The sequence below is a fragment of the Nomia melanderi genome, chromosome 4 (assembly GCF_051020985.1).
Source record: "Nomia melanderi isolate GNS246 chromosome 4, iyNomMela1, whole genome shotgun sequence".
NCBI classification, from domain to species: Eukaryota; Metazoa; Arthropoda; class Insecta; order Hymenoptera; family Halictidae; genus Nomia; species Nomia melanderi.
In genome coordinates, this window is record NC_135002.1 from 10,995,104 (window position 1) to 11,021,503 (window position 26,400).

The 26,400-nt window shown below is 38.1% G+C and overlaps 1 protein-coding gene across 7 annotated transcripts in view; it reads right to left on the reverse strand.

The window, feature by feature from the left end:
• The window catches only part of Mp (collagen XV/XVIII-type protein multiplexin), a 393,214-nt gene that overhangs the window by 7,370 nt on the left and 359,444 nt on the right, over nt 1-26,400 (reverse strand). For 5 of the 7 annotated variants that reach the window (XM_076366515.1, XM_076366514.1, XM_076366511.1 and 2 more), the window contains 8 exons: nt 25,774-25,855; nt 24,926-25,020; nt 21,181-21,333; nt 20,206-20,403; nt 8,104-8,133; nt 7,109-7,478; nt 4,605-5,005; nt 2,951-3,055 (listed from right to left, as the gene is read on the reverse strand). In XM_076366515.1, the coding sequence (XP_076222630.1) occupies nt 2,951-3,055; nt 4,605-5,005; nt 7,109-7,478; nt 8,104-8,133; nt 20,206-20,403; nt 21,181-21,333; nt 24,926-25,020; nt 25,774-25,855 (1,434 nt within the window). The remainder of the gene's footprint in view (nt 1-2,950; nt 3,056-4,604; nt 5,006-7,108; nt 7,479-8,103; nt 8,134-20,205; nt 20,404-21,180; nt 21,334-24,925; nt 25,021-25,773; nt 25,856-26,400) is intronic. The other 2 variants (XM_076366513.1, XM_076366517.1) reach the window with 1 other exon arrangement.

Here is a 26,400-nt window from a genome sequence, read left to right on the forward strand (position 1 = left end):
GTGCCTTATGTTCGCGCCGCTTTTAAACCAAAGTGTAGTGAATTAAATTCTGCCACGAGCATTCGGCGGCGCTTGTCAGTTGTCACGGGCGTCGCCGGAACTTTCCGATGAATTTCTGTTCGCCGTTCTGCGCCGCGTATAAATCGGGTCGTCGCGTCGCTTCGGTGGCCGATAAAGATGGGGCGGTGGGAAAAAAAAAAGAAAAAGGAGAAAGGAGGTGGAGGCGTCAAACACACACTTGTATTAATTTCCGTCACAGCCGTCTTTTTACTGTGCAGCTCTCTCGTTCCGAGTCAATCCTAAAAGCTAAAAGTGCATAGGGGCAGAGGGAAGTCTGTTTTACTTCCGAGTTCCTGCCATGAAGACCTATCACGAAAGGCCTTATGGGCGCGGGATTGGGATGAGGCCCCGTCAGCCGAGGCAGAAGCCTTACCAACGTAGCTTTCTGTAAGATACGATTTTCTGGGCCACATAAAATGGTAAAACGTGCTTGGGTAACACTTTTTTTACTTTGGTTTCACTGTTTCCCTCACGCTTTTCCTCAAGAAGGCACGGATTGACGAAACGTAGGTGATTAGCGTACGATTTTTCCTTCAGTAAAATTGTTTTACACTCTCGGGGACGACGAGTCCCATGGAAATAAGTGCTATTCGCTTCTCACATTACGACCGTCGATTTGTGGCTAAAAAGTGCGCAGGGACAAGGGGCCTCTTAAGGGGCCTCGTAACACAGGAAGGAAGCGGGACCAAATGCGACGAAATGAGACGCACTACAGAGAATTTTGTTTTCTATCGTTACGTCTCACTTCATCGCATTCCTTTGTTCTGTTTTCTTTCTTTGTCACGCGGCTAAGTTAACGACATCAACTGTTGTTCTGTAGCCATTGACGCGAGCATCCTGAGTGGAAGAGTCCCCTTGCCCCTGTGACTTTTTAACTTTCAGGATTGGTTCAGGACGCAGGAGCTGCACAGTACTTTCTCCTTCGACGAGAGTGTTAGCGGCCGGTGATCTACGAGCAATGCTACATGCGCGCGGTTGCAACCCACTTGGTTGTTTCGAGTAAAAAATGTTCCGACCATTCGAACCTATCCCCCAACGGTACACGGGAACGTCGATTTTTTTAAATAAACTGGTCGGAGAAAACTTTGGTCCGGTGGTTGCGAATGAAAATACGCGAAAAAATATTGGTGGATTTAACACGTTTGCTTTGCGTTATGGAGTACGCGAAGGCAATCGTTGCGCGCACGTAATGAGTTGTTGTTTAAGTATAATGAAGCTGGGCAGTGTTGTAAAATAGCGTAATGGTTGAAATTGAAGTTCGTTATGATTGGTAATGGTGGTTTTATAATGGAATAATAAACCAGTTTTTATTTAAACTAATACAATAGGTAAACACGACGTCTGCATGGTACGAAAACTCGGGACGTAATGAGAACTACGTTAACTTGTTTTCTAAGTATGGCCACGGAGATCCGTTTTTCTTTTTAATGGATTATAGTTTTATCCGCAGAGTCGAGTACACAGATGACTGTCATCGTCAATTCTATTCTTAATAAGTAAAATGTGTTATTGTATATTATGAAGTTTGTGTTCTTTTTAATTAATTCGTGCGAATTGTTTGCGATAAAAGAATGAAAGCGAAGGAATGAGAGTATTTTACGCGAGATGAAGATTAAATCCTGTTAGTAACTTCAAGTGCAGTCGAGTCAGCATGGTTTTCGTTGTTTCACTTTTGCCGAGCGTGTATTTGATTTTCTAAAAAAAAATTATGTATTCCGGCGACCGGGCGGGCAACCATGTTCACGCGGTATTTCTCATTAAAATGACCTGTCCGACAATCTCGGAAAGTTAGCAACAAAGGTCATAGATTACCATGTACATCTCTACTTTAACCAGTCACTCGGTCGGTGCGCGCAAGATAATGTATGCATCCATTAACTTCATTTATTCCACGTTGGAGGACCTACCATTTTCTTCTCGTCTTTTCTCCTTACTTTACACGTGTGAAAAGCCAGGTAAATTAACCTGTTTTGCACTGTTTCGAAAATGTTGATCGTGGAAGCGTTTAATTGTATCACCGTTATTATCGATACCATTTGCATTCATCTTTTTAACGACGATTTTATTTGACACGTCGACTGCTATGCAAATCTTCGACGTTCAATGTATCATCAATTCCTTTGTAGCGAAGATAAAAATGAAGAATTATTAATTATTCGTTGACGCAATTTTTACGTTACACCATTATGTAGTTATTCTACTGAATATGTGTATTCGACGTCAGTTATCTCACAAATGATAATTATTTTTTAGTAATTATGAAGCTCCAGTCATCGATGACCATTGTGGCAGTCAATGTGTTAAGAAGAGAATTAAATACCTATTACTTCAATATACTTCAGATAAAGAAAAATGAGAAGTACACAAGAAACAGAAAAAAGGACGTCAAGCATTGGATCGAGTAAAATTACGTTTCCGTAGTAACAATGGTGACACTATTCGGCGAACAAAATATCAAAAACAAATAATGCTGAATTAAAAAATAAATAAAACTAAATGTTCCAAGTGATTTATCTTGAACAATATAACGTATCAATGAATATCTATCCGATAAATTCTCGTGATATCCAAAATATTTTATCAATTACGTTCCCATAGTAACAATAGTAACGATTCCATTCGACGGGCAAACACTAAAAATAAATAATGCTAAATTAAAAGCAATGAGACTGGAACTGGAAGCCATTGAGTGACGATGAAAATAAACATTCTCTGTTCGAGAGTTGCTCGTTTCGAGACTCGAACGAAGTGGGTAAGTACATATTTGACACGATATATTGGAATGAGAACGACGTTAATCTCTCTTGAATACGCGCAACCTAAAATTCCTGGCGAGTGTCAACTATTCGAAGCACTGATTCTGATGAGAGGGACGGTAAATTGTACTTACACCGACGGGAACTCCGTAAGGGCTCGGCGTTCCGGGCTCTCCTTTTTCTCCCTTGGGTCCTGCTGGTCCAACAGGTCCGGGAAGTCCGGGAGAACCAGGATGGCCCTGTTAGAGATGGTTACCGATACATAACGTTCATGTTCCACCTTCTGCCTATGAATATTCTACGTTCATTAACCCTTTAATTAATCTTGTGCGCAGTACGAGTAGTCTCTACCAAACGCTCGCCCCATTACTGAGATTTCTAATTTCGCCGGATAATTATTACACTTTACATCATTACCCGGATGCGATCAATAGGACCGTGTGATTTGATATTATTATTAGATTGATGCTGAAATTTCTCCCTGTAATGGATTATAACGCACGCTAATTAGATATCACGAATAACACGGTGATCTCTCTTAAGGTAATTTAATCAGATTTTTAATCTGATCGAATTGTTGTAATGTTAGACCCTTGTTAATTCTGGTAACAAATTATTCGCTGTTTTAATCATTATTTATAACGATCCATTAATTTACGTTAATAAGATGGAAATACGGTGGCGTATTAATACGGACTACAAATATATAAATATTGAACTGACGTATAAATATTAAAATTGAGATTGAATTTGGGATAGTTAAAGGCGAAAATTTTCAGCGAGTAATAATATTTAAATGTCATTAACGAGGACAAGATTCGTTTGGTGTCTATGAAGCTTTTCAAAAATCACATGGTCTCACAGCGCAGGCCGTTTTTAACGAATCGTTAATCGCTAATTATTATCAAACTATGTATATAATACTTACTTTCATACTGTTCTGTGTTCAGCATTCGAAAAAGAGAATCATAATTTTAGAATTGTACCTCTCACATGCGACAACACAAGCCACAACGATAATCATCATCTAAACTCGCGATACCAACATCACATTTCTTACGCACTGCTCAACGAACACAGTAGCAAGCATATACAATTTTGCACAAAACACGAGAAAGAAAAGCACACGAATCGGTACTTCATAAAAATTCGTTTCCTTGTTTCCATTTTACACGAAGCACAGAAGAAACATCTCTTTTTCTAATACCAACGACTACGAAATATTCATCAGAACATCGAAGTGACTATCAAATAAACTATCGACGCTAGTAACCAAAGAGAACTATCGATCGCTAAAAATTCCCTTCCGCGAATCAATTACTTACATTTCCTCCTTACGTTTCATCTAACATCTGTTCATCCATTCACAGCATTAACCCCTTGCCCTACAATATCGCGCCAGACTCGTGGTGAAGATTCCATATAGAATTTAACAAGCATCAATATTATTCAATTCGTTTGAATTCAAGTTACATATTATCCCTTTGTTACTAATGATTACACCTTAAAGGAAACGTTGACATAGAATAAGACTGGAATTTTCGCTCATTTCCAATAAATTATCAATTACAAAGTAGTTAGATCGATCGCAGTTCACAAAGAAGTCATAGGACAAGGGGTTAAGAAAAACCCAAAAACGAAATATTCATGTCTTCTAAAAGCTCAATGGAAAACTTTATGGCGGATTGATCAGTCTATGCCGTCCCTGTAACCTCTCTACACGCGTGTGAAGTGTATGATAGAACGACGAGATTGATCGACAGGAAAATAGCAAAGATTTTCTCATACCACCCATCCAGGCAACCCAATCTCTCCCATAACTCCCGGCTTCCCGGGTGGTCCCACAGGACCTGCTGGCCCCGGGTCGCCTGCTCGTCCTTTTCTGCCTCTCTTGCCCTCCGCGCCTTTTTGGCCCTTGACGGTGATGTAGCCGGCGGAGTTCGCTATGGCGGTCTCGCCAGGAGGACCTCTCTCACCCCTCTCGCCTTTCGCGCCAGGGACACCCTGCGTCCCGGGAACACCATCCTTGCCAGGGTCACCTTTGTTGCCCTGTGGTCCTTGAATGCCGTTCACGCCGGGAATTCCGGCCGGACCATAGTCACCCTTGTCTCCCTTCTCGCCTTTGGTACCCTTATCGCCTTTGTACCCGCGTCCCCCAGTCTCGCCCTTCTCGCCTTTACCTCTGAACCCTAACGAATCGCGAATAATATATGAGAATGTGAGACGGTTCGAAATGACCGGTTTCTAATGTCTTATTTTTGCAATTATTAAAAAGCAATTATTATTATTGTTATTTGCAATTATTTTTATTTTGCGGTGTAATATTAATATTTTTCGATATGGATTGTTTATTCATTACTGTTTGAACTGTAGAAAGCAATGTGTTAATCAGAATAAAGTTTATTTTGTAAATAATTTCGTTCTATTCGATTGGTTTTTCGTCTTTTTTTTCTGGAATTAATCTTACAATTGTTGTAAATGATTATAAAATTTTATATCGTTTTCTCAGGTTTAATTTATTAAAATTGCTGGGGGTAGAGATTAAATGTTATTCGCCTCTGGCTTCTTTCGATTGTTTCAGGGTATTTCGATTTTGCATAATGAACCGCGACTTAATGATTCGTCGCGCGTTTATTCATTATTTCTTAGAGATTTTTCATTTCATCTGTGTTCCATCAATTTTAATATTCTTTTCCAGTTCATATCGGATTTATAGGGAAAATGAATTTTTACCTGGGAAATTAGCGCATCCAGATGGAATTCGAGCAATTCGTTTGCCAATGTGTATACGCGCGTATTGGAGAAATTTTGGAACTGTTAGTTTTCAAAAATGAAACTTTATAAATAAGAATTCCCTTTTCAATTATCTCTTTGTATTTAGATGGAATTGTAGTTTAATTTTATAATTCAAGTTATTGTAAGCGTTAAATTATAAAAATAATTTGTGACTGAGATTAAAAATATTCGCGCCTTTCATTTCAGTGTCAACAGGCAGCGAGCAATGTGACACACATGGTTCCGACGTTAATAAAGGTTCTGCCAAATGTAACTGTTGTTTTACCAAACGAGCCACAAAGTGGAAATGTTCTCTTCTAAGTAATTAAGTGTAATCATTAATCACTAACTACGTTACTCTGTAGACATTAATCATGCTATGCTTTGCGGAACTCTATTGCACCACTAACCAGTATTGAACATACATATGTCCTTCGGGAATCTTCTATTTTAAAAAGTCGAGAAACCAATTTCACTTACGTTTTTTTGAATCTCCACACAATTCAAATTGCTACGTATCGTCAAAACTATTTCATACAATTCACAAAATTCCTAGATTCATGAACATTTGGAAGTTTCACCCTCGATGATTACTTTTTTAACACTTGCACTCTAAAGTTTGTACAATTTTGATATTATCAAATCAATTTATTAAATCATTCCTTCGAAACGTATCTATATTTTCCCAATAATTTCAAAGGAGGTAACCCAAATTAGATCATTTAGTTCTATCAAACAGTTAAGTAAGGTAATTCCTTACGAGATGGCTGGACGTTGTTTAAAACGTCGAATATATTTTCAATTGTTTTTAATGGTACACTGAATCTTGCACAGATGCTTATTTAACTATTCTCCGTACATATAATTTACTTTAATTAATAAATCTCGTTTTGTTAGATATTACTGATATTTATGATGCAATAGTTATTTCAAAAAAAGTGGGCCATCTCTCTCCCACTTACCCTAGCTGTTGAACAAAAGTCAATTGTAGTGTTAAAGATAAAAAAAAATTCCAAAGATTATTCGAAAAGGATGGTTATAAACCAGAATAACATTTCTTCCTTTACAGAAAAAAAGTTACCTTACATGGGAACCTTTGCAACCATCACATGCCGATTTTGATGGAACTTATAGACGTAGTTTTCAACAAAATATTTGACACGTATTTTTCCTTATCGGCCAATATCCAGTTTGACCGAGTGAAAACACTTCTCAAAGTTGAGGGGTTCAATATCTCTGAAACTAGGGGGTGTAGAAAAGAAACCAAATTGTTCATGCCAAGGCGAACAATTTAAGCAAAAATTTCTTTTCCACATTCCCTAGTTTCAAAGATATAGTAAAAAATATATTTTTAACCCTGAACTTTGAGGAGTGTTTTCACCGCTTCAAAGTGGATGTTAGCCGACAAGACAAAATACGTGTCAAATATTTTCTTGAGAACTACATTTCACATAAGTTTCAATCAAAATCGGCGTGTGATGATTGAAAAAGTTCCCTTATAGTTTTAGAAATTTTACCTGTTTCACTGATATTCATTTCTCCGGGAACACCTAGTCCAAGCAAGCCTGGCGGTCCAGGAGCTCCTGCAGGACCTGGTTTCCCTTCCGGACCGGTGTCACCTTTGTCACCTTTTTCGGCCGGCCTTCCATTTTCACCTGGGGCTCCGGGAAGTCCTGGTGCTCCCGGCGCGCCGGGTTCGCCCTTGAATCCCTGCACTCCTCTAAGGCCTTCTTTGCCGTGATCACCTCTGGCGCCTTTAGGTCCTAGGTCACCTTTGTCACCTTTGGAGCCGGGAATACCCGGAATTCCTTTCGGTCCTACACTTCCCGCCGTTCCAGGTTCACCCTTCTGCCCTGGTCGACCTGGCCTCATTGTGATGCCCTCCGTCTAGAATCATAAACGATCGTTATTCAACTTATACTTCAATATTGTCGGAAAAATTGAACACTCATCAGCGATGAGTATTCTATTCGTTTGTATTTATGTACTAAGTACGTTCTGCGGTTGACATTGGGTTTAAGAGAAGAATTGTCTTTTTTCGCAGCTTTGCACTATTTGATTTCTTTGCTTTGAGCTTGTGAATCTAGTCGTCTCTTTGCTTAGGGAACAATAAAACGATGTCGATCTAAAAATAATTTAAACGCTACGTTACTGATTTATGTGAATCAGTGTATATATGTTTAAGGTTACTTGAACTTGATTAACGAGTTGAACTCTTCTTCTTCATGTTACCGTTCTTAAATATTAACACAATGTGATAGCGATGGAATTGGGATAGTCTTTCATTTTCGCTTTATTATTTATTTATTTTTATTATTTTAAATTATATTATTATCAATAATATATAAATATAAATTATATTATTATAATTATTATTTATTATTTTTCCACCGATAATGTTAATGATTTAATTTTGAAAATCGCAGATCGGTGAGTTCATGTGATTTACGTTACGCGTATTTGTGATAGGTCCGCGCATCGTAAACATCCCAAATAAGACATTGTTACTCACCTCATAGATGCCTCGAGGTTTCCAGCTGGGCTGCATGCGCATAATAGATCAAATTTCACTATTTAATTATCGACGTAAAGTCGTGCTGCTGAGGACAGCCGACTTGGCTCGCCACCTACCCCTCGAATTTATGTGATGATCGCTGACAAACAATCCCCGTTCAAACAACCATTCATACTATACGACACATTCGAAGGCGCAATTCAAATATTATCCCGAAATTGCCCGTAAATGAGTGACGATTTATAAGTAACTATTCGCAAAGTCCACCCTGGACTCATGATTTAGGAGACGTTTAAAGATCGTTTTGTTGTTTCGCGTTATACCATTGATAATAGTATTTCATATTATTTTATATTCAATAAAGAACTATATATCTACTTTATTGATCTTATTCATGAAAAACACTCTGGTTTCCGAAGGTTTAACGATACAATTAATGTGTACCATTCTTGTGATTATTAAATCTCCATGGAAAAAGAACAAAACAACAGAAAATTAGTTATTTTTCTCTTAGGAAAAATTGACAAGTAATTTAACATTTAACGTACATCCCTATAGTTTCTATAATTGCTTAAGCAACTCGTAACTAAATTACGGTTTTCTGATCTTTGATTCCATACCTACAATGGACAGATTTCAAAGTCTCTTTCTTTCCTATTCGCAGTCCCTTTCTATATTCGAAACTTCAATATCATAAAAACAATTATGATTATAATTCTACCGTGCTTGGTGTCATTTTAATCAGAAAAACATAACAAACGCGACGGCGAAAGTTTCATTCTTCAAAACTAAAAAATAAAGAAGTTTGATTTTTGAGTCAAAAGTCTCGCGAGCTTTTAATGTTGCCGAACACTTCAACTCTCAGTTTCTCCTGTTCCTTCACTTATCCTTTCCTACTTGCCACGCTAAAATCTTCATTTCTTGGGGTAGTTTTGATTCCACCTCTTCACAATTGCAATCTTCCAATCCCGTTGAGTGTTGCGATTATACAATGTTCATCGTATTTCGTATTTTACAGAAGTTTACGATCCATTATTACCATAGTGCCTATTATACTAATTATAATTTATATTCAATGAACTGTTTAACATCATGTCTGATTTTAATGACGGACTTCATTAAAGTGAAGAATCGAGCGTTTAATTTATAAAATTGATAATCTATTCAAATGTGGTAGATCGCCGCAAGTTCTCGTCCTCCTTAACGTCAACCGAGGACGGCGCAAACTTCCTCGGTTACCCGACATAATAAGTGAAGACTGTAGAAAACGGATCGGATTGAGTGAAATGTAAAAGGTCCGTTTTCGGGCGAAATTGGCCCGAACGATGAGCGAGGAGTTGATCAGCGCGGATATGCAATCGAATCTTCAAACGGGAACGCGAAAACATGAAAAGAAGCGCGGACGAGCGGATGAAAGGGGAGCGGACGGGTGGTTCGACGGATAAAACAGCAGGGAACGGGGCCGAGCGACGACGTTCTCCCGCGTTTATCCTGTGAACGCGTGTTTCGGATCCACTCGATCGACACTCGCCCGTTTATTCAAATGTTTACTGACCCGCTCGCTTCTGTAACCGTTATCGCAGCCCTGTGTTCTTTCCCCTTTTTCGTTTTGTCGCGCGGCGCAAGCGGTTCCAGCGCGCCTATTTATCAAACTACCGCGTTTGTCCGATCTCCCTTTCTCTGTGTGTGTGTGTGTGTGTGTGTGTCGTGCTCTGTGGGTCTCTTAAACCATCCCCCGCCAAGTGGTTCGGAACTTTCGGACTTCCGTCCGGCATTGACAGAGAACGCCGGCATTCAGCGCCAGGCATCTTTCATCCGCCTTCTTCGAATAGCCATCCGGAGTTGAATTAACGGTAATTCGATGTACAGGCTGTTCTACGGTACGGGGATAATCGGGTGAAGTGATAGGTTGATTAAATAATCTTGTATATTTTATTTAGTGATTTATGTTAATAATTATTGTAATAAATTGTATCTATTTAGTAGTTTTTATTAATAAGTATTGCGAATAGGTAAACTGATTGATAATAGAAAACTTTCGAGTGAAACATGCACAGTTCAATGGAGTTTAAGTTAACATAGTGAAATTTTTTTATGAACTTTTGAAATAAGTAGATGAAAGATTTGAACTCTAGAAACAAGTAGACGGTAATGTAAAGTCGTCGTAACAGGAGGAATATTAATGTTAATAATGAAGCATGGTAATACTGATGGACTGTTCATTAATGAATTCAATAAAATCATGCCTACACTGTTCATTAATGAATTCAATAAAATCATGCCTACGCGACATATGCCTTCAAAGTTAATTACGTTGTCAATCAAGAAAAATGATGTGACAACAATTTATAAGGGAATAGATTAAAGTACATTTTAGATTTCCTGTTGCTCCGTTAGATTGCGAATAAGTGTGATTGAATACTTTCGCGCGATACCGTGTGCGTCTTGCCTTCTTCTATAGCGCAAGGTGTATCAAGCGTCTGTAAAAGGGCAACAACCCAATGCAACGGCGGCGTAGGTTTCTTGGCCTACTACCCTAACCTGACCTACTGTCCCACTACTATTTTGTCACCGATGTATTCAAAGATACACCCAGCCGACACAGAAGAAATTATTTGAAAAGCCACCCTCTACAATAAGGCTCCGAAGTGTGCCACCCTATACACCTACATAAGATTCTTGTTATTTAATATCTCGGAAGAGCACAGAATCACGCGGAAGTAGAAATAAAAGTAATGTAACGGGAATGAATAATTTTTCCAGTAGTCTTTTACTTGTCGGTTTATATTTATTATATATTTCTGTGTCTATGAGACAAAAGGGGTAACAAGTAAAATTAGCAGATGGCAATAAAAGAACATGTAAAAATAACCCTCATATGACTAGAAGAATTGTTTCTTTCGGTCTATTCTGTAGAATGAAAACGTAAAATGTTCCTCGTACTTTGAAACATCCTGTACTAACTGAGAAAGTTTGTACTAGCGGATTTGTGTTCAATCTCATTACGCGTATGGAATGTTTTCGCAGAGTAGTTTTTCTCGTGCTGGGATTGTTGCGTTCGTTTTATTATGATTCATTTGAACAGTGAAATTTTATATTAAAACATCTTTCTGTTTAAAGAGGTGTTACATTTGACACTCCTAATTTTCTTCGTGCCTTGCAAGAGATTTAATATGAAATTATTATCTTTACAATTATTAGGCAGGTGATAGAATGTGAAATATTTTAGCGATTTTGTACCTCGTATTGGAATTTTTAAGCACACTTCCTTCCAGAAAGTAATTGAAAGATACTGTCAGACAATGTTTTCTTTTAATTCGAGGATGGTTACTTTTATTCAATGGCTTAATAAGGGAGAAGAATTGATTACTAAAGCTTATAAGTCGGAAAGCTTTCACTGAAATTGCAATGGAAAACTGCTTCAATGAAATCTGACGGTTACAGATGAATTTTAAGAAGAGTTTATGGGAAAAGCAGCGATACTCCAACTCGAAAGCTATATGCAAATCGTCTCGACATTTAACCTGTTAATTATGGAATTCAGTTAAAAAAATCTCTCGTTTTGCGTGCAATAAAATTAAAAAATGTACCTAGGGTATACTTTAATGAAAAATCAAAGCAAAAAAAAAAGAAGAATTACATGTTTATCTGAAAAAATAAAGAATTTATCGATGTGTAGCGGTACGTGGCTCGCAGCGTTGGTAGGAAGTAACATTGACCACTTACAGATGTTTAGGTATAGGCAATTAAGCCTACCCTAAAGTCTGTAAGTTGGCGAAAATATTTTACACTTTTTATACGTGCGTAGCTGAATAGGCTACCCTACCATAAACGCTGCCAGCCATGTCCCGTTAAGGCTTCTTCGGCCGCACGGTCAGCGCGGCTCGGGAAAAAGATTCCGAATTAGAAATCCACAATTTTTTCCCCTGCCAAAAATTGAGGCGACGTTGGAGAAGGGAATTAGCTCCACCCTCGAAGTTTCCAAGGGGTAACGCCTTTTCGAAGACGCAAATAAATAAAGCGGAAAGGCGCGAGAAAGCAGATTACCCGTTCTGCCTCCGAACACTCGTCTACATAAATAAATAACTTGCAAACATATTTGTCGCGAGTATTCAATAACATCTTACATCGCGACAGATGAAAGAATGATATACGATTTCAAGCTTTAAGATGACGTGTATACACGTCAAACGCAGTTAACTGGTTAAATTAGTAACTACAATAGATTGAATATTTTACATCAATAATGAAGCACCCGTTTTCGTCTTCCCGTAATCCTTCCTCCTTATAGGCATTAGTACCGTGCAACATCCCGCTGATGAAGACAAGACAGAGTATCTCAAATATTCTATAGAACCCAAAGTTAGGTTAGCGCTGTAAATTAACCCGTGGCCAGCTTCGCAACACGTCGTCTCAGGTGATGAGGTCTACCATAGCTGACGTTGAAGTGCCTCGTTCTACCTAACGACTTTGTTAGTGGTACAGGAGCGACGTGAAATAAAATTAATACAACATTCACGAGTACTTCCCGTTTATTGCAAATTTAACCCCTCGGCCGCTGTTGGCGCCTGGGGGCGTTTTAAAAATTTGGTTTCGGCGTACAGTTGGCGCCTGCAGGCGATGGTAAGACGTTATTGACAATAATTGCAGCAAACCTCGCTTAGATCAAACGTAAATTAATTCTAATTCAATCAGATGGTCCATTAGTCATACATTATATAAATGTGATTATTTAACATTGCTTTAATTTAGTTCAATTCAATGTTTCGATCGTTCCAATACACTTTTTTACAAATGCGCTCTGACGCGAAATTCTGTCGTAGCCAAGTTGAATTCAAATTCGAGTCAAAGAATAAATTAAACTCGTTATTACATTCACTCCAGTTATAAAGGGCTCACCGAAATACCTACGGAACGTCGAAACGAAAATTCTTCCTATTCCTTTCTTTGATTCCACAACTATCCCTAACTTGTTACATTTCACCGTTGCACCTATGGAGCCTGGTACGTATCGCGCTTCCTAAATTTCGCTAAAGTTACGCACGCACGGCGACGGTGTCCAGAAGCAAAATGAAATTATCTGGAATATAGTGTGATCGTAATTCAGCGGATCCGAGTGGTTTACCCGTAAACTTCCAGCGTTACATCATCTAACACGGATTCCGTTCTACGTTCAGTACGCTGGTCGGAGCCGATAGTTGCGCAACTGATTCGTACACTCGGGAAAAGCGCTCGAGCTTTCCGGACGGATGTGCCTTTTCGTGGGAAGACGACGACTCGTTCTCCTAAGCAACTTCCTACGCCCGGAGTCACTCACCTGGCCGGGTACCTACGTCCTAGCCGGGTACAGCCTAGAAATTGGTTTCTGTATACTCTGGGGAAATCGGACTCTTGCACGGTCGAGGCACGAGAACCGGCACTGGGTCACGTAAGATAACGCCCGGGGTAGTGCCTCCTCTTTCGGGGATTCCCTAAGACTTTGCGAAGACGCGAAGTTACTCGCCGGAGCCGCGGCGAAGACCGGCGGTATAGGTTTTCCTTGAGGTCTAGGGTAATTTTGTCGCGCGAAACAACCCCTAAATGTCACGTGTCCCGAAGTTCTTGTGCTGCATATCGATTACACGGCTTGCCGAATATCGAAGTTTTAACTTCCCAATGGCTAAATCGCTAGCACATTTCCGCTTTATCGCGCTGTTAGGTCGACGCGCTTCGATAAACGAAAATTTGGAGTGCGGAATTTTTTAAGGGGACACTGCCACGAGAACTTGGAACGTTTTCTGTGTTACAGTGAACATTGGATAATTGTAATGCTCGAGGGGAATGGAAGGTTGCAATTATGGAGAGGTAGAATCGAATCGACTTCAAGGAACGAAGATTTTAGCATGGCAAGCACTATCTGTTCTCTGACGGAATTAAAGAGCATTTTGTTTCTATCATTATGTCTCACTTCATTGCATTATCGAAAACCGAGGCGGACCGAGCTTCGTGAGTGGGAAAGTCCTCTTGCGCTTGTGCACTTTTAGCTTGTAGACCGATAGAGCCAATGTGAGAGACGAATGGTAAAAAAGGACAATGCGAGCGGAGGAAAAAGAAAGACTGAGAGTCGAAGCGTTCGGCAACATTAAAAGCTCGCGATGAGCTTGAGGCTTTTAACTCAAAAATCAAACTTTTTTAATTTTTGACTTTGGATGAATGCAGCTTTCATCATTTTAAGCGAGTACGCCCTCATCCAACTGTTTCGTAAGTTAAATGAAAAACGGTATACCTATTCAGCTAAATCTTTTGTTCGATTCTTTTCAATTTTCCGTCTATAAGCAGATATTCTAATAAAATTCTACTTTGAATATTTAAATTCGGATGGAGCATCAGAGCGCGAGATTTTCATTTAAATTCAAATTAGTTAAGACTTCGCGACGACTGGTTTTACAAGCGTAGACCGAAGTCAGTTTTGTGAAATCTTTCACGTATTCGAAACATCTTACGCAAAGTATTATTCCCGCGGAGCTTCGGTACGTCAAGGAATCTTTCATCCCGACACGTGACGCTGTAAGAACATGCTAGAACAATATCACTCTGCGAAACTTCCCGCGTATCAAGACTATCTTATCCGGATATGATCTACGTTATTCTGACGCGAGACGTTAACATTTGATATCGAGATACACGTTACACGCTTGTTATTTGCCATTTGAAGTATCGAAAAGCGCTTCTTCTTAAATTTATCGTAGGTTTTTCGTTAAATTTGACAATGCGCGTAACAATGAAAGATATTTCTAAGAGAATTTAAAACACGCGAAAGGAATCTATTTCTAATCAAATTAAGGGAGCAGATCATCATTCCCGATGGCTGCATTTTTCATTGGAAAATTTAGCAAAATGTAAATTTACACGAAATTATTCTTACTCATAAATGTTTATACTTCTGTTGTCGTTATTGCTTTTTCATATAACCTTTCAAACAGTTCATTGTTGATTATCAAAGTAACTTCTCGCAAAAACGTTTTCCTGTATTGTGCATATTTCTTGCATCGTTTTTTAGAAACATGGATATCACCAACATTCGTCTAATTTTCGTGTAATTCAAACGTGGAAACAATGCTGCGAAAACTGCATAAAATATAAACAAAGCGTTTAAGGACAATACTGTAAATGAAAGAACAATACAGCGTTGATTCGCGAAATTTCGTTTTGGATGTTTCTTTGGAAAATGAGCAGTGTAGTAAACCCGAAACAGTAGTTTACAAAGATGTCTTTAAAGCTTATTCATTCTAAACATTCTGAACCTTCAAAAAAACAATATATTCATTAAAAACATGTTTGGAGAAGTGCATCGAATCGGATAGAACGTATTTTCTTGAACAAACGTCTTTTAGAACCTCAAATAAGGCTTCCTCTTTTCCGCAAAATTCTATATTTCATATTACACGACTTAATAATAAAACTAATCTTTCCGTCGAATGTAAAATGTAACGTTCGTTCGTTTTTATTATTGGGAAATATCGTGGCCAGTTACATAGTGTTGAAATTAAGTGTTTCAATTTGAAATAGTAAGTAACCCTGTTTAAAGATTCAAGATTTTACCGTGTAAATTGAAAACTCTCCATGATTAAGGGCAACATTTTTACGTATGAAAGAAATTGAAACGCGATCGGAGGAAATCGTTTCATACGTTCCAGTGGATCGCGTATTTGTGACGAAGCGTCGGGAAGTTTATCTAGTGAACAATTGCTTGAGAAAATCTGAGAGTTCAGGCGCTAGAAACACGGACGAAATCATACACTTCGTTATGTTTAATTTGTTTCCTTTTTTGCGCCATCCTTTGTAGTGGCACGTTTCCAAATGTTCCGTCGGAGGAACGAAACGAGCGGCCTGACCTCGCCTGCTAATTGTTGAAACGTCGGGAAGTAGAAAGAGCTTTGTTCGTTCCCAAGTACGTTAACAGCACGAAAAAGTACGGAAAATCGTGCCGTTCGCGCAGGTAACCACGATTCCAGCTATCGCGGTAATAATTTCATTGAATTGCCGCCGTTAGCGAAGTTCAGCGGCCCTTTCGATTCTTCGCGGTTCAAGTGAATGAAGATTACCCTTTCCCCGAGATAGAATTTCGTTATCTATTTCAGTGACTTTAATCAAATATCAGTTAAATTTAATATCTCCTTCACTAACACAAATTGTCCGCGTAACCGCGAATTATTATTTATTTTCTTCTACTCAAGTACAGGATAAGTTAAATTGGCCCACTCCAAAATTTGTATTTTGCAAGTATTTCAATTATGAATGCATGTTTGCGAAAAATTTACAATTAAATTCGCATTTCTGGACAGATACAAGAAACGCACTGTTCTAATTTTTATGAAAAATTAAAAGTAAGTCACACTACTTGCTCGATAGTTTTGGTGTTAAATTAGATGTTTAAATAAACTCAAAGGTTAACTTATTCTTCATTGTAAGCAGAATACTCTGCCACTTGAAGTGTTAATGTGGGTGAGTATTTGACGCAGAGGTCGTGAAGTATATCGGAAACAGAAAATTTTTAAGAAAAACTGTATATCCCAAACTTACTTTCTGAAATATTTATATTTGGTAGATTGAGAATTGAAATATTTCACTTGATTATGTAAGATAAAATCTCAATCTACGATTCGACGGATGATAGTCGTGAATGAGTCGAAGTTTTCGTGTCGATTGGATTCTGTTCATTAATACGAAACTTGGATTGAAATTCTTGCACATTACGATCCGCACCTATATTTCGAACGATCTAATAACTTTCGTTCGTGAGTCATTTCCGAAGTATTAATTTAAAAGCAATCTAAGGATATCCTGAATCTATGAAATCTTCATATCAGTTAGATTTCGTTCTTCAATACGGAACAGGAAATGGAAATTTCATTCCAATCCGTACATAAATCTTTAACGATTTAATTATTTTCATTTCTGTACCTATAATCTCTGTAACATTAACGTAGGATCAATTCATAAAGGTAACCCACGAATTGCCATTGCATTATTCAAATACAGAGTTCGAAATCCCATGTTTCATCTAATAATTTCAATTTGCTTCAAAGATGCAGGTAAACGCGAAAACCATTTTGTTAAACGTGAAAAAAATTATTAACATTTCTCATAAAGAATTACATGTTCCAACAAACATTCGAATTTAAATCAGTATCGGCTCCGTATAAGAATGCATCCGTGCCAATTAGATTCTCCTTGTACAAACAAATCCTGAAATGAAATTTCTGTTTATTTCAATCCGCGTATGAATCTGGATCAATTTGATCATATCCGTTGGTAGACAATCGCCGCAGTATTAACGCAAGGATCGACTTAGCACAAGCTATCCCTGGAATACCGGAATTCCCGGGAAGAGCTTGTGAATTTCTCGCTCGGATGACCTCGGAATGTGGATTATTAATCTCGATAAATAATGCAGGAAACCGCTGCGCGAAACAGACGAAGGTGCGCACAATACGAACAAGGTCCATGAAATTGAAAGGAACAAACAAAAAAAAACAAGAACATAGAGTGGCGAAACCAGACCTTGCTATCGAATACGTGCCGTATTCGCAGGGCTTCCGGCCACGGAATATCAAATCGCAGCTTTATTTTTTCGCGGCCGCCGTCGGCCACCTACGTTTCGCACTCTATTTAATTTCCACGCTGGCAGCAACTAAAAAATAGGTCATCCGGCACACGTCCGCCGATGTGTCCGCAGGTGCGCGAACGCGTTCATACGGATACACACGATGTTTTCCCTTGTTTTTAATCGCGGAAACGCGACAAGGAGGCGTCGCGCCGCGTCACGGCCAAGTTGTAACGGCCGCGCGCTCGTCTGGTGACGAGAAACCGACAAAATGGCGGCTGGGCGAATGCGCGCGGAGACAGAAAGAAAGAAAGAAGGAGGTGGGCAGCACACAGCCACGTTTTTATTATGTGTACGGTTACTTATTCCCCGCGGAGCGATATCGCGTTCCATTTCCATTCAATGAATTTCTTGTCGTGCTCGCTCGTCCCGTTGAGACAACGAGAAACGGCTGCGACCGACCGACCGCCCCGGCATTATAAAAAGTGACGCCGACGGTAGCAGCCCCGCGGACTGCCGCACCAGGGCATTTTGGGATTTTGTCAATTTCAGTTCTAATTTTCTTGTTCCTAGGGAAAAGCGCGAAGAAAGGTCGGGTTTAACGATTACACAATGGGGATCAGCCGATGGACCGTCTCTGTAATTGCTGTTAACCTCTTGCGCTGGAAATTAATTTCGAGATTCGGCAAAGTCTTGCATGAAGAATTTTGTTTCTACCTATTTCATGCGAATGTGTACACCAATTTTGTTTAACAACACGTTTCATAGAGTAACATGCACAAAATAGAGAACATATAATGTTAAATTAAATCATTTGATTGAATTGAATTATTATTATTGGACGTTCATTTAGTTAAATGTCTCGTATTAGGTAGCATTATTTATAACATAGAAATAGTTTCAAATAATCGTCGTTTAATTAAGTGAACTATAGTAATTCGATTTGATTGAGGGTCACCGGTGACCCCTGTGGCATTCAACGTGATAATTATTTTGTATAAAGTGATACATTTCGAAACAATCTAGTATGTTTAATGCAACAAGACTATCGATCTGTATAAAGCGTCATTGATCATTTTCGAATAAAAACATCCCGATATGTGTGGCATGTCTTTCCAGCGTAAGAGGTTAACCAACACAATTCTTACATGCGTAAATTGAAACGTGATTGAAAGTCACGCGTTTGATTCTCGTTTTTTCGCCAGTTTGCTCAAATTTACAAAAAGGATTAAAAACAATTGCACTACATTTCAACTGATTCAAGTAAAAACTTTCGGTTGTGTTCATTGTCCGTTCGGGACTAATCCATTGTCTTTATTTTCATTGAGAAACCGTTGAACGAATTCATTTATTCACGCAAACGCAATCTTTAAAAACTCTTGCGATTCGCATGACAAACTGAAAATGAATCTACACAACTATTCGATAGTTCTACCGTTAATGTATGAAACGGGGAAGCTTGGTCCCGTCCTGGGTGGTATAATATTATCGTTTGTTTAGGAGGCATGCCAATGGTACAACAATTGGGATAGTATATTAGATGCGAATGCGTATGCGTTTACAGCCGGGAAAGCTTAAACGAGGGCGTAAATTTTGGTACCATGGGGAAAAGGAAACACATTCGAATCACAATTGGAAGACTTTATTGGGGAACAGGCAACTTTGCAAGGGATTTTAGTACACGAATACGATTCCGACGTATTTTACGGCTAAATCGTAGTTTTGATCTATCGACCACTTATTCACAAAATCCTCTAATGATTTGCTTGATAATAGAATGCACAACGGAGCGATAAATTTACAACTGAAAGATGAAGCTGATATCGATATATTCGAAGCTAAAAGTGTACGATTTACTGCAAGCACTCATTACGATTACGTATCAAGTATTTCTGAATTTCACGGAACTTATTTTATTTATATCCAATTTACGTTGAAGCATTATATTCATATCTTTCCATATTAAAACCGCAACGTTGCCCTTGATGCTCACGACCTCGGATATTGCGCGGAAAGTAATTATTAAATTGCTCGAAAGAGTGTGAAAATAATATGAAATGTTAAAGATGTCTAAGAGAGTTTTTTATATCTATAGATAGTATCATTTTCCGCAATCGATAAAACTAATTCAAGCGTGATATAATTTTATATAACATATTGTGTCTATATAATTCGGAATGTCTCTTTAAGTAATAGTTTTTAAATTTAATTACGTTATCTAATACATTAAATGTATAATGAAAGCATAATCATGTACTTTATGAAATAAACCAATCATTTTATGTCCATATACCTATAACCATATGCATTCTCCTTTAGCAAGTCATGAACTAATTAATTATCAGCTTCGTTTATAATCGTTACATCGTCTACTCCACACAACTTCAGCTATGAAAGTCGTAAACGTTACGAATGCACAAATTTCGCGCCCCATTTCATAAACAATCATATCGTAATTTCGTGAAACGAGGGGGCGAGGGTCAAATTAATTGAATGTAGTAACCGTTACTTACATCATATCCGGAGAATTGACCTTTTCCTGGCGGACCAGGAGGTCCTTGGGCACCTTTTTCCCCTTGTATACCGTCGCGACCCGGTTCTCCTTTTTGTCCTTGCGGACCTTCCGGTCCCTGTATTCCCACGTCTCCTTTGTCTCCTTTAATGCCAGCTGGTCCTTCGAGTCCTCTCTCTCCAGGCGGTCCTGCAGCTCCCTGTAGAAATTAGCGGGGTTTTCAGTTTGCACGCGCACACAGCAGCGGACAATAATACAAATCCACGTATGAAAAAGGAAACGAACAAACATTCTTGCAGTGTATTAACCCCTTAATCTATAATACCGTATCAGACTCGCGACGAACATTTTAAATTGAATTTGACAAATCTAACTATTAGTTTCTTCAAATATCAATTAAATGTTACATTATCAACTGTTGACCTTTTGAGTAAACGTAAACGTAGAATAAGCATCAAAACTGCTTCTTTTCCTAATCAATTATTGAAGATAATATTATTATCGATTATAGTTGAGGAATAAATCATAGAGCAAGGGGATAATGCAAATTCACAGTTGTTTCTTTACGAACGTGATGATTATCAAGTGATACAGAAGGCGAAGTCTGTAAAGCCTTTATAAAAAGTTCTATCGTGCCGTGTTTTACGGTCAGTCGCGTTTATATACCATGAACCCGTATAATCGTGCACAGTATTGTAGTGGTCACGATTATTTATCGATTACAGTTACAGTGAAAACAATCCTGGTGTAATGAACGTTTGTTGTGATTAAAGTAATGCTTATATTTTATTTTAACCAAGCGCTGAATCGTCGTGAATGCGAAATCCGTAAAGCTAGATTGAAATGTACGGAGGATCGGTGACATGAAGTTAGGTCGTTTATTAAATCCTTCATTGTACAGGCGTGAGGTTATGTTTCGTCGTATTTTCCTGGCTCTTTTACTGCGAAGCGGTTTGCTTTTACAAAGCGTCAATACCGTCAGCCCCATTTGCCCTTGCTTCCCTTCTTGACCAGACACTCCTGGCTCTCCTTTCGGTCCTTGGATCATTTTCGGCATCGTAAACGACGCCATTAGAGCTGTTGCGTTGCACGAGCATGTGCCGGGGTCTCCTTTCTTCCCCGGTGGACCCTGTGGAATTATCGGTAGCTCAGTGAAGTGATAAATACATGGTTTCCAGGGAAATCAATATCGGTGAATCAATTACTGAATGTATTTTAACACTGAAGCTACCAGACAGGTTAAAATGACCTATTCCCAATTCTTTTATAATCACTGAAAAGACACAACCGTTTGTTTATTACGAACTAAAATATAAGCCAATAAAAATCTCAATGAATGCAGTCTTATATCTTCGGAAGAATAAAAGTCAATTTGACTGCTCGATAGTTCTAGTATTAGGTATTGTTAATTATAAATACACACATATAGCCATTTAAATGTCGTTTGTGTTTATAGATTAAACAAATAATATTCAAGCTATAAATACGATGTTCTTAATAAATAATTATTGTTTATGAGTAACACGTATCTCTACCTGACTCTTTGACCAGATCAAATTTTATATTTTTCGTTGTGTAAGCACTTAATGTATGCGACAACTGAATTGTTTCTGTTTCGCAATGAATACAATGATTATTGTATTGTATGGATAGAAGATCTAGGAAGAAGTAACAACAAACATCGATAAGGTTCTTTAGATCTTTTTCCTTTAGATTTGGCTCCTCCTCCTTTGCCTTTATTACAAAGTACCCAGAATTTATAGCCTAGATTGATATAACCACTTTGATCGCAACTTTTAAAAGTAACTGAATAGTCGGTTATCTTGGTGAAAAAGAGGTCACGTTTGATGGAAATTTATGTGCACGAAGCTTTTTGTCAGTTTTCAGATCCTGGATGTACTACCACGTCATTTTTCATATATAGGGTGGGCGTGGCGAACATCACGCAAAAACTGGGGATGGAGTATCGCGAGTGAACAAAAAACAATTTATTTACGATTACGCGTGAGTATGAAATGAATGTTATGTAATGTAATTATTACATTGTATTGTCACGTATGGAATGAACGATTATTTTATTCAAATGAACTTTGTGCAAAATCAATCATGTACTTTATAATTCTCTAATTTCATTGTTCCCTGCAGCTTCTCCAAACAATCAATCACGTAACGTAATTAAGCTTCAACTTCTCTATTGTAGTTAACGAAGAATTACTATTGACTGTGAATTGTTGTGTTCGGTCGGTTGTGCTCGCGCCAATAATTTCGGAAGATAGTGAATATCGTGAAAGCAAGTTCCTCTGTAATCAATGTTAAACCCATTGGCTACCGACACTTCAGCGTTCTGACTAAATTAGTTTGCTTGTGTAACAAGATAAATGAGTGATTCTGGATCAGAATGTATTCGAACTGGTTTCATATGCACAAACCCCGCGGAACTGTTATTGCTGAAATATTCCCTGTAATTTGCATTCGTTGTAATAGAAACGTTCTTAGAACTACATTTTCGTACGCGATTTAATTATACACGTTTTAAGTGCGTATCGTACTATTCGTTAATTATTATTCAAATCGAACTGTTTATCTTCAAAATTATTTCGAATGTTTACCATTTTTAAGATATCAATAATTGCGAAATAAGGAAACTGGAATCTATCATGTCATTCTTATAAAAATTTTAACAATAGATTTTTTGTTCGTTTTCTTCATATACTGATTACAGCATTGAAGGGAAACTATTTATTTTTCAAATAGTTTCGGATATTTAACGCTTATAAGATACCAATAATTGAGAAATAAGAAAGGAAACCCACCATTTTGTCGGGTGCAGTTATTTTAGTGTTAACTATAGTGAAACGACATATTCGAGTATTGATAACTTTCTTGCGATAAGTATCGTGAGAAAAGCAATTGAAATATTTATTACGTTCTTTTGCATTGATTTTTACGTGACGATATTCGATTATAGTACAAATGATCCGCATATTAAAATATCTTCTTTAATCGACGTTTATTTAAAATACTTTTTTTCGCGCGGAATGATAAGACTATTCTATCTACGAAAAAGGATTGTACATTTCTATTTAAAAAGATAATGCAATCGCAGTCCGCGCGTCTCATAGAATTTATTCTCCGTTTCTGAGCGGCTCGACTATGTCGTCGCACACATCTGGTGAATTGTTCATGACTTGGAGTCCTCGTTCAGCCCGAAACTTGTTCCTTCCCTCAAAATTTCAACTTTTCACGAGTGGATTTCACGAAATGCGAAACGAAGAAAATGTTGAAAGAATTTTTTACGTTCAAATAATCGAGGTATCTGTTAACGTACAGTACCAGTTCCTATTCATATAATAGTTTTACTGTAGAACCATACCAAGATTGTCCTTTATTTCATTAACCTTTTGAGTGCTCAATTGAATTATTCAATTTGGTGAAACTGAGGAATTATAAGTACGATTTAATTGCCACCTAAGTAATCGTATGGATTAACATAATTCATCGACCTTCAGATGAGCAAAAAAGTATTTCGTCCACACGTTTTGGCTGAGAGTACTCAACACTCAAAGGGTTAAAGGTGCTGAATGTTGGCATGTTAACCCTTCGCACTAGTATATCACGCTGGTGACGGCAATACAAATTTGTTATAGAACGTCAGAAGCTGTTTTGAAAAGTACCAAACTTTTACTTTTTATGATCATTTAAAGTGTGGTACTTTTATCTTATTATAATAATAATAAATAAAATAAATATAAAACGTTGAATTCTACCGCTGCAAATTATTTTCATTCATTTCTCTAAAAATAAATACAAGTTTACATGCAACAACGTTGAAAATAAATCGAGTGAAAAGGGTTAAACCTACGCGGTAACTCTAAATCAACTTGTATCGTATGTTTCACCGCACGTCTTCGCGCTACATTGAACTACTCTACGGTTATCATAACAAAGGACCATAACTACGAAGGCACAGAATCCTCGAATCACGTGTAGCGACCTAAAATCTCGATGCTGTAATTACGATATTCAATTCACCCTTTGTCTTCAACAAAATCATTTCGGCGATAATTCTATAATTCGCGCTGCCCGTCGTTTGTTGGAACATCAGTCGCCGCCTGTGCTCGGGTTAATATCTATTCTTTTAAACCGAAACAATGTAGCGTTGCATAATCATAAGCCAAACCTGATACGAACCGTGCAGTCCCTGCAATATTCACAATGCATTCAATCTGCCTTTCTACGTGTGCAGACTATTGAGCCGGGGAAACTGGAGTTTCTATGGTCTGTACCGCGACTGCTAATGCCGGAACATTTGGGCAGTTTGATACATGTATCCGATAGGTTAGATACAATGATAAGAAATTTCGTATTCTCAGTGTTGCGAACCTTCTATTTTTACCAAATATTATAGTATTTGCAGATTAAACTTTGAGTTCTCTTTGTTAGATTTTCATTGTGGTAAGTGAAAATAAACAGTCTTTTTCTATGTAAAATATTAAGTATACAAAGAAATGATCTACTATTATATTTATGTCAAAGAGAAAGATATGTAGAATTTATATTATTAATAAGAACAGAGAATTATTTATCCCAGAAGATTACTCATATTATAATTTAAATCGATGTAAAAATTTCGATTCTTTATCTTCCAAAATGATTCTTTAATTTTCATTGTAGATATATAAAGAATGCGTGAAAGAAAGAGTATTAGAATAAATATTTACCTCATCCTGTCCTGGTGGACCGGGCGGTCCTGGAGGTCCTCTAACGCTCTCACCCTTGTCACCTTTGTCACCTTTATCACCTTTCAGCCCTTTGTCTGGGACGCGCAAAATAACATTCGATTAAAATCCATAAATATGAAGCAGGATAATATTGATTATCAAATCTCATTCATACGCTAATTGAATTTTAAATGTATGCATCTGCCGGGACATGCATTCCAAATCAATCGAAAAATAACTGTTTGACACGTGTAACGAAGATGGACAATATTAATAATTACATTTAATCTTCGTGCACCGTTCGGGTCAGATTAATGAATAAGTAAACAAAATAGGTTTATAATAACCGCGGACAGCGCGAATGTGTTTCAACGCTACTTTTACCATCCTATACATATTAAATCACTCAATCCAATAAATAAATTTTACAATCATCACAAAAAGAAAGTCGAAAAGTCAATCGAGGAAAGACGATGAAGCTGACAAAATAATTTCAAGTCAATATCGTCCGATAATGCAAAGAAAATAATTTCATGTTAATACCGTGTCTCGCGACACCTTCGCGGAAAGTAGCATTAATACCATCAAAGATATATTTTCATTCCGCTTTAATGCCGTTGTAATTTCATCTCGAAGCTGGAAGAAATTGATCGGGCTCCGGATATCTTCCGGGAATTCCGTCGGACTCGTTCCGAACGGGCTCGTCCCGTAACGGCGTTTGAAATATTAAAGAAACGTAATCCGATTGTAATTTCGGTATTCACCGTCGAGGAATATCCGGGCGTTTCTTACCGGGACGCGGCGGAGTTATGATTAAATAAATTGACGAATTCCTTGCGATTACTCACAGTCCGGATTGGGAGGAGGGGGCGTGATGAATGGCGGTGGATTGCTTTCCTCGCTTCTGTCTTCGTCATCGTCTCGTCCGATCTGAAAACGGATGGTAAAAAGGAACGGTGAATAAGAACACCAAACGTGATTTATATGTCGTTATATCGCACGGGGAAAAAAAGGACGGGGCAAGGGAGGAAACGAACGGGGCATAGAAGTTTCATCGCTTATGGTTGTGATTGATTGCGCGCGTTGCGCCGCGCCGGTGCAATTTATTTATCTTCGGAGAGCCGGCGAAATCGTTCCATTTTCACGGATCCACCGTTTCATTCACGGTTAATATGCCGTATCATTGGAAAAACTGCTCGATATCGGGGATCCGCGGTACAAACGAGCTTACCGAACGTCGTTACGCCTTTTAATGGAACAACATTAACGAGCCGATGAAAATTACGGTTCAATATAGACGATTTTTCATTCGATTGTGGAATAGTTCTCGACGTAAATATATGAGAAACGAATTGAGCCGGTTTTTGCTTTTGGAAAGTGGTGTAAGTCCATTTTTTCATACGTTCAGATATTTAACACGTTAAGTACCACGAAGATTTTGAGCGCTTTTCCGTAGAGTTATTCGTTTGTAGTAA